Raw genomic sequence first — 10,009 nt, 5'->3', positions numbered from 1 at the left:
CCTTTCTTCTGACTTTTGTTTCGGGGGGGGGGGGGGATCTTTTCCGGTATATTGATGATTATTTGGTGATGATAGGGCCTTTCTTTTACGTTGAACTGATTTTTTTGCAACAAGACTTCTCTATAGAAAAGTGTGCTTTTGTTTCCTGTGTGACTGACTACCTTTGTCTATGTGGATCCGAGTTCCCCAGCTGATTTTTTATACACAACAAGCGCTCTATGACCGACTTATCCATTGAAGAGGTCAGACTTATAAGGTGAGTGGATTGGGGGGGGTTCATGAAGAGATTGAAGAACATAAAGGAGCTCCTTCCACGTCACTGAGGAGGGGATTTATTGCACTTAGTATTGTGGGGTAATTGATCTTCACATGTACACAGGGGCAGACTGACAACTCATGGGGCCCCGGGCAAAAGGAGATTAAGGGGCCCCCGGGCAATAGGAGATTATGGGGCCACCGGGCAAAAGGAGACTAAGGGGCCCCCGGGAAATTGGAGATTTTGGGGCCCCCCATAAATATATTATGGGACCACACAGTATACACACACAGTATACACACACACAGAATACACATACATACACTGAAAAGGTACTGGAGAGGCGGGGCAGCTATAATCTTGGGATTTTTTTTTAAAACACAGATTTTTACATACTGTCCCTGGTTTTACTGAGGCTGGCAACCCTGAAGGGGCCCCCTAGTGGCATGGGGCCCTCTGGCAGTGCCCAAATGGTCAGTCCGCCCCTGCATGTACATAATTTAAGGGAATTTCATCATATTGCAAATTTTTGGCCATTTTTTGGTGGTATGAGCTTTTGAATGTTAAATCATTGGATATCTATGTATTCATCATACACTGTTTGGCCCTTTATCATTTGCATATTTAATATGTTTTGTGTAAGAGGGATTATATTTATTTGAGAAATATTGATAAATAATGTATCATATTTTTGGGGTTTATTTATATATATTGTTTCTTTACACGCAGTGTTGTTCTTAGGGTGTATGATTAGAATACGTTCTTAATATCTTTAGCTTTTTCTTTGACACGTCTGACTAGAAAATTTTGGAGATGGCAGAAATATCCTATTATGGGACGCTTATGAGTAAGAACATTCATTTCAAAACATATTAAGCCAATGTAATTCTAATGTTTAATGTCTTCTTCAGAATACAACCAATGATTGATCAATGAGCACCTGGAACCTGTAATTTTCTTCATAAATTTTCATATCAGGATCTGGCGAGGTGTGGGGTAGGAGTGTTGTCTCTGCAGCATTGTATAGGGAAGATGAATATTACCTTGTGGCAGCAATTTTCAAACAAATATATACAAGGAGAAAGATTTTTTTTTATTAGGTCCTATAAAGAAAATCTCTTTTAAAATGAAGTCAACTTATCACTTACAATGTGAACTTACTAAGAGCATGTTCTTGTCAACTTCAAGTAAAATTAAAAATGATTTTAGAATACAGCAAGAAAAATGTATTTATTAACATAGCCGGATACATCTACATATAAAATAATAAAAGTGACAATAAAAAAATGACATTACAATAAGCTTATAAAAGAACATGTTTAATATTTATCTTCGGGAAGGTGGTGAGTGAAATCTTTCCTCTCTGGAAGAGTGATGGGTGTCTCTGGTATTGGACACTTTAGGATGATTTGGATACTTTGTCCCCCTCTGGTCACTGTGGTTCCTCCTTACTAAGTGGCTACATTGTTCTGTATTGATGGACCGGTTGGTGGAAGGAACCACAACACCAAGCAGGGGACAAGGTTTACAACAAACCCAAAGTGTCCGATACCAGTGGTGTCCAGAGCAAAAATTAAACTTACTGTCCACCAGAGAGGTAAGTATTAAATATTCATATACAGTATAGCAGTGTTTATTCTCAATACACTAACAACATATTACATTTAACAATAACAGAGATAATGCTATAATTACTGATAACCCAGTGTTCCTCCATACATATTAGTGGATAACTATTTTTGCATTAAGGTCAGGTCTGAACAGAATTATGTAAATTTTTGGGAAAAATATACAGCCAAGAAGTCCAGTACTGGAGGCCATTATAGCGAAAATCTCCACAGCCACCATGTATTTCCCTCTGGTGCTCAGATAGGCCGGGATCATGGCAATCCAGACACTGCAGAACACCAGCATGCTGAAGGTGATGTACTTAGCCTCATTAAAACTGTCCGGTAATGTCCTGGCTAAAAAAGCGATAATGAAACTCACAGCTGCCAGAAGCCCCATATATCCCAGGACAGAGTAGAAGCCGATAACTGAACCCTCATTACACTGAATGATGATCTTCCCCTGATAAGAGTTATTGTCCTGATCCTGGTAGGGGGGAGAAATAGACAACCAAGTGACACAGATTATGACTTGGACCAGTGAGAAGACACAAATGATACAATTTGGCAGTTTGGTTCCCATCCATTTCCTCCAGGGACTCCCAGGTTTGGTGGCTTTAAAAGCAATACACACCATGATACTTTTGGCAAGTAGAGAAGAGACGGCAACTGAGAAGATGACACCAAAAGAGGTGACACGCAGCATGCAGGTCACATCTACTGGATGGCCGAGGAACAAGAAGACACAGAGGAAGCTCAGCATGATGGAGACCAGGAGAAGATAGCTCAAGTCCCGGTTATTGGCTTTAACAATGGGGGTGTCCTGGTAATGTATAAATATCCCCAATATTAAACCAGTCAGAAGACAACAGAGGATGGAGAGAGCTGAAAATACTCCAACAATGGGATCATCAGTGTAGGAGAGAAATTCCACCACTCTTGGAACACACCGATCCTTCTTCTCATTTGGCCATTCTTCATCAGGACATTTCATGCAGTTTTCACTGTCTGTAGGAAGAACAATACAAACACAATGAACATCGGGGTCAGAGATTGTGAGAAAACAACTTATGTTGTGTGGCCTCACTGCTAGCAATTGGATTTCCATCAGTACATTGTGGGAGAGAAAAATAAAATAAAATAAATAATACATTTAAATATAACAATAAAATGTGAAAAAAATATAATAAATAATAAATGACCTAAATGTACAGTATTTAAATGTTAAAGATGTTCACTAATATAAGATCAATAAATAGATAATATCACAAAGTTGAACTCCTATCTGTAGAGACTTCCTATTGGCAAGTGGTAACGTTAACATCTTCCCGCCCCACCTATAGCAAAATGAAGGCCGGGAGGAAGCACTGTTGTTCTGGGAGGACGTCCTATGATGTCCTCCCAGAATCTGCCTCTCGCATAGTCGTGGGGCCATGCAGCGGCAGACACAGCTGATGACTGATCACTGTACCAGCCCACATCAAACCACCATTAAGTCCGAATAAACTGACGCAAATACCATTCCTGTTGTACCAGGAAGTGTCAGACGCAACCAAGCCTTGCTATGGACGGAGCGGAATGACGTCATTTCTGCCCACGCATTAGGTGGCCAATGGATGTATAGATGTACATATTAAAGCCTTGTTATGACAACGAGGCTTGACACTTCCAGCTCAGGTGCTGAGGCCCTCCCAACTGACTACTCAACCCAACCAAAACCTGCTATGAGTTTACTTCCTAAGGATATTCCTCAATCCCAAAGAGGTCGGCCCCAAAGTGTACATACCCCTAAGAACTCACAAATGGGGAGAGGACACAACTCTAATAGTAGGGGTGGGAGATGACATATAGGAAATCAGTCCAATTACAATGATCATTATCACGATCAGGATTCTTCGTACTATAGGGGGTTGTCCTACCATAGAGGATCACCTAACAGAGGTTATGATCGCTCTGGCGGTCATTCTAATGCCTCTCACTATAGTCATCCACCAATATCGACTTATAATAGATATTCCCAACTTCGAGTTCATTACAATGATGGAGTGTACCCGTATACTAATGCAGAGTATGATCAGTATCCATATACATATCAACAACCGAATCCCAATCCTCGCCCCAATCAGGGTTTTCACGAGGCCCCCCTAGGGAGAAAAAGAGACCCCGAACCAAGAGAGGGTTAAGAGGAGGGAAGAGGTGTCAAAGGTGAACATAACTTGTCAAGGTGTGTTCAATCTGAGTAGTGTTGTTTTATCACAGGAAGAACAAATTGTTTTGAATAAGGGCCTTACATTTGCCCATCCACGTAAGCTCAAAAAAATCGATACCTTTATTGATATTCATAAGTATATTAGGAAGATCAATATATAACGCTACATTACGTCAAATCCAACTAGACATGTAGCTAGGGCAGCTATGTCAGGCTCCTGGAAGAAGTAATATCTTACGAAACGAACGTAGGGCGAGCGGCGCGCTGTCGTCACCCAAGAAGCTCCTAACATTCCCCCAGTGGACGGGTGCCTGAGAGTTTTGTGTACCGGCCGGCACATTAGATTCAAGGCAAATTTTAAACTGCATAACTGTAAGTGCAATTTTAACTTTTTAAATACATTTCTACACATTTAATGCACTATGTGGAGCTGTCACTGTTTCTTACATGGTGGGTGTAACGGAATGACCCGTGACACCCAGAGACTTTTGAAGGATGGGGGGTACTCCTGTGCCAGCGTCACTAATGACTCTTGGGTCTAGGGTCACCCTGTTCCCATTTTGGGCATAGGGTGACTGATAAATGATAATTCATGTTTTGCAGGATATCTTGGAATATTACAAGTTGTTAAAGTCTGACTCCAAATGGAGTGTTTTCATTCAATGGGGGGACACATGCTTTTTTTTTTTTTTACTCAATGTTTCTTTATTAAAGTTTCACGTGGTATTACAAGGTACAGTTAAAACTTGTACGTCGTGCAACGACGTCGGGAAACATGTATTAAGTAAACAAATCGTGTTCATCAGCATAAATCATGAAATAACACATGAGATAGGGTCGCAGTGGACTTAAAACATACGTTCATTCCCCTCCCGTGGAGCGACACCCCTTATGGGATCATTAGTGTCGCGCCAGTGGAGCGGCGATTAATAACAGAGTCCACTACGACACGTAGTCGGCCCCTAGTGGGGGTTTTGAAACCGTTAGTCAGATAGAAAAAAAAAAAGAAGAAGAGAAAATAAACCTTATGTGGCAGTGTGAACTTGTATTGCTCGGTCAAGAAGTATACCAAACGGGTCATAGGAGCCTAACAACTCATGGTAGTTGTAGCTCCCGTCCAGTCGCGCCAGGGCTGCCAGAGCACCCGAGCCTTGGATGCCTGCCCTGTACTCACTGCTGTCATAGTCTCGTAGCTGTAGTGAAGCGCAACCAAGTCTTTGACCTGAGCTGTGCTGGGATTCTGGACGTCCTTCCAGTGTCTTGCTATGTTGAGCCTGGCTGCCAGGAGTATGTGTGTGGTCACGTGTCTCATGGGAAAGGGGATTTCTTCAATGCTCAGATTGAGAATTGCAAGGGCCGGTGTGGGGGTTGGTTTGACATTTGTAACTTCGGAAATGAGCTGGAAAACGTTGGTCCAGTATTCTTGGATGTTGGGGCAGGTCCAAAAAATATGTAGCATGTCCCCCCTATTTGTGTTGCATCTCCAGCAAATGTCAGAGTAGGTAGTGCTGAAAGATGCCAATTTCACTGGGGTGAGGTACCACCGCAGAGAAATTTTCTGGGTGAGTTCCCAGAGGGCTGCGGATTTAGTAGCCTTGAAGACCGCCTTAAGGGCGCCCCGCCATTGAGCCTCAGTAAATTTGCAGTCGAGATCAGCTTCCCATTTAAGGTGCGGGGTCAGTTTGGAAAAGGTGCCTTTGTCGTGGAGAGCGTTGTAAAAGTGGGAGATGCCCTTTATCTTAGAGGTAGGGTCTGTTAGGTAGTCCCACGTTTTAGCAGGGACATTGTAAAGGGGACGGGGCAGCGCGTTTAACCTCTTCCATACCGGGCAGTTATACACCCATCCATACCGGGCCTATTCTGGCACTTCTCTCCTACATGTACAAATCATAATTTTTTTGCTAGAAAATTACGCAGAACCCCCAAACATTATATATGTTTTTTTTAGCAGACACCCTAGGGAATAAAACGACGGTCATTGAAACCTTTTATCTTGCACGGTATTTGCGCAATAATTTTTCAAACGCCTTTTTTTGGGAAAAAAATTGTTTCATGAATTAAAAAAATTTAAAAACAGTAAAGTTAGCCCAATTTTTTTGTAAAATATGAAATATGATGTTACACCGAGTAAATAGATACCTAACATGTCACGCTTTAAAATTGCGCACACTCATGGAATGGCGCCAAACTTCGGTACTTAAAAATCTCCATAGGCAACGATTTGAAATTTTTTACAGGTTACCAGTTTAGATTTACAGAGGAGATCTAGTGCTAGAATTGTTGCTGGCACTCTAACGCACGCGGCGATACCTCACATATGTGGTTTAAACGGCGTTTACATATGTCGGCGGGACTTGCGTGTGCGTTCGCTTCTGCGCGCAAGCTACCGGGGACAGGGGCGTTAAAAAAATAAATTTTTATTTCTTTTTTTTTTTATATATATTTATTTCTTTTTTACACTTTTTTTTTTAATTTTTTTTTTTTTTTATCACTTTTATTCCTATTACAAGGAATGTAAACATCCCTTGTAATAGGAATGTGTGTGACAGGTACTCTTTATGGAGAGATGCGGGGTCAGTAAGACCCCACATCTCTCCTCCAGGCTGGAAAGCATGAAATCGGTGAAAAAAAATTCACCGATCTCATGCTTGTGGTTGCTTAGCAGCCGCAATCGCGGCTTTGTTTACTTACGGGACCCGGGCGTGACGTCATCACATCGCGCCCGGGTCCTCCGACGGTCATAGAGATGACTGGTGACCATCTGGTCACCAGTCATCTCTATGCTTCCTGCGAGCGCCGGACGATTCGTTCTCCGGGCCCCCGATGGCACGGGAGAGCCCGGAGAAGCACCGGATGGCGGCGGGAGGGGGGGGATGTCCCCTCCCGCCGCCTGTAAGAACGATCTAGCGGCGGAACCGCCGCTATGATCGTTCTTACGTTGTGCAGAATCGCCGGCAGTTTAGAAGGATATCTGAATGATGCCTCTTAGCTGCAGGCATCATTCAGATATCCACCCGGAAAGCCCAGGACGTCATATGACGTCCACTCTGAACGGCAGAAGTTCTTTGTGGACGTCATTTTACTATGGGCCGGTAGGGAAGTGGTTAAGCAGTGGTGCACCCGTAGGAAAGTAAAGTGTTCAGCGTCTGGGAGAGCGAATTCCGTTTTGAGTTGAGAGAACGTCTTAGGTTTACCGTCAAGTAGTAGGTCTTGTATAGTTAGGATTCCTTTGAGGGACCAGCGTGTCAGTGATAGGTCGGGTGATAGGAACTGGAGAGATTCTAGCGGAATAGCGAAGCGCGAAGCGTTGGGCGTTGGGTCAAGTAGGGATATCAGTCTGTCCCACGCTTGTGCTGATGCTTTCATTGTCGGGGGCAAGGAGGGTGGAACTGTGGCGCCAAGGGGGGTACTAAGTAGCCAACTCACTAGCTTTTGCCTAGGAAGAGAGAAGCTCTCCATGGACCCCCAGGGTGACTTTTTCAGCGGTTGGAACCAGCTGGGGAGTTGGGCTAGAACGGCCGCCGTATGGTAGTCTCTAAAGTCTATGGAACCTGTACCCCCTGCTAGCTTGTGTTTTGTCAGTATGGAGTGTGCGCATCTGGGTTTTTTTCCGTTCCAGAGGTATTTGTTATATACCGTCTGGAGGGACCTGAAAAATGAGACCGGTAGTGGTACCGGGAGGGTCCGAAAGATGTACAGGATTTGGGGTAGGCAAATCATTTTAAAGGCTGCGAGTCTCCCCGACCAGGAGAGTTCGTGTTTTGCTAGAGATTGGGAGGTCTGAAGGACGTTGTGCAGCAATGGAATGAAATTGCACATGTATAGTTTCGTCAGTGTTCTCGGTAGTTGAATGCCCAGGTAGGAAATGTCAGTGTGAGCCCATGTGAACGGGTGTTGAAGTTCCAGGAGGTTCCTGGTCGTTGCGTCAATGTTGATGTCTAGTATGAATGATTTAGTCGTGTTGATTTTGTAGTATGATACCGAGCTAAACCAGTGTAGCAACTTTTGTACCTCAGCCAGGGAAGAGGTCGGATTTGTTAGGATTAGAATGACATCGTCCGCGAATAGGCTTATTTTGTGTGGTCGGGGACCAATTGTGAGACCTGAGATGGCGGGATTGGAGCGGACATGTTCTGCCAGGGGTTCCATTAGCATGTTAAAAATGAGTGGGGATAAGGGGCACCCCTGTCGCGTGCCATTTGTAATAGAGAATGGGCAGGAAAGCATGCCTTCCGTGTATACTTGGGCCTTGGGATTGGTGTATAGGGCCAATATGGCCTGTAGAATGAAGCCGTCAAATCCAAATTTTCGGAGTACAGCTTCCAGGTATGTCCAGTGAACCCTGTCGAACGCCTTCTCTGCGTCCAAGGATAGGAGCAGAGAAGGCGTTCCGGTGGATTCCGCGTGGTGGATCAGGTTGAGCATCGTCCTCGTAGCATCGGATGCCTGCCTGCCCTTTGTGAATCCTGTTTGGTCTGTGTGGATAAGAAGGGGCATAATTTCTAATAGTCATGCGGCTATGGTTTTGGCATAGATTTTAAGATCGAGATTGAGTAGTGATATTGGGCGAAAATTTTGAGGAACATTGGGGGCCTTCCCTGGCTTCGGTAAGGTTATGATCAGTGCATTTAAATATTCATTCGGAAAATTAGAAGAGGAGGCAGCGTTATTGAACACTTCAGTAAGGTGCGGGGCCAGAATGGAGGAGAATTGTTTGTAATATTCTCCTGTCAGACCGTCAGGTCCAGGTGCCTTACCCCGAGGCAGGGAGTCGATTGACCTGCGAATTTCTTGTGCAGTGAACGGGGCGTTAAGCGCTTCCAGTTGCTGCATAGTCAAGGAGGGGATGTCAATCGGTCGGAGGAAGTTGTCAATTTCCGTGCGCGTTGGTTGTGGGGTGTTAGGGTCACGTTCCAGGTTGTATAGGTCACCATAGTAAGCACTGAAGGCGTCAGCTATGTCCTGGGGGTTCGTCAGGGAGAGATTCGTATGGGGGTGGTAAAGTTGGTGGATTTTAGTTTTGGCGCGTCTGCCTTGTAAGCGTTGTGCCAATTTCTTCCCTGCTTTGTTGGAAGTGGAGTACGAGGTCGCTTTAAATTTCCTCTGGAGGAATTCGAAAGAGTGGAGAAGAAGAGTTTTAAGTTCCTGTCTTAGGGACATCAGAAGCTTAGTCTGGGAGTCTGTGGGGTTCGTTTTATGACTGGTTTCTAGTGTCGTTATTTGGGTAGTCAGTTCGTCTACACGCTGCGTCCTCTCACGTTTGAGACGTGAACCTAGTTTTAGTAATATTCCTCTCATGTACGCTTTGTGGGTGCACCACACCACCGCAGGGTCAGACACAGAGCCCTCGTTTAGCTCAAAAAAATCCACAATCTCATCGCAGATCTGTGGGGTATATTTGTCATTTTGAAGTAAATAGTCGTTCGCTCGCCATAAAAACGTGCTACGTTGCAAGGAAGAGTCCTCGATTTGAATCGAGATCGGGGCGTGGTCTGACCATGTGGCGGTGTGGATCGTAGACATAGATATCTTTTGCAAGATCCATTTATCTGTCAAAAACAGATCGATTCTTGAGTATGAGTGATGCCTAGGGGAGAAAAATGTAAAGTCCTTTTCAGAACCATGTAGGCACCTCCATGCATCGTAAAGATCCTGAGTTGAGATAAAGTTCAATAGGGGCGACCCCCGTCTTTGCGCCGCCGAGGTGGAGTCCAATCGAGTGTTCGGTACCAGGTTAAAGTCCCCGCATAGGATCAGGTGGCCTTTCTGAACGGGTTTGGTCATGGCTAGGACCCTGCGTAGGAACGGCAACTGGCGTGCGTTAGGGGCATAGACGTTCACCAATGTGTACACAACCCGGTTGAGGGAGCAAATTAGGATCAAAAAGCGACCTTCAGGGTCTGCAACAGAGTTCAGGAGTTGGAAGTCTACTGTGTC

At 44.5% G+C, this 10,009-nt stretch overlaps 1 protein-coding gene across 1 annotated transcript; it reads right to left on the bottom strand.

Moving 5' to 3' along the window:
* Positions 1-1,505: 1,505 nt before the first annotated feature.
* LOC120927548 (vomeronasal type-2 receptor 26-like) lies at positions 1,506-2,971 on the bottom strand. Its single transcript, XM_040338345.1, has one exon. It carries the CDS (start codon positions 2,969-2,971, stop codon positions 1,979-1,981), a length of 993 nt encoding a protein of 330 aa, XP_040194279.1. The 3' UTR covers positions 1,506-1,978.
* Positions 2,972-10,009: the final 7,038 nt, after the last annotated feature.

The sequence above is a fragment of the Rana temporaria genome, chromosome 1 (assembly GCF_905171775.1).
Source record: "Rana temporaria chromosome 1, aRanTem1.1, whole genome shotgun sequence".
In the NCBI taxonomy this organism is placed as follows: Eukaryota; Metazoa; Chordata; class Amphibia; order Anura; family Ranidae; genus Rana; species Rana temporaria.
This window is presented reverse-complemented; position numbering and strand designations above follow the sequence as displayed.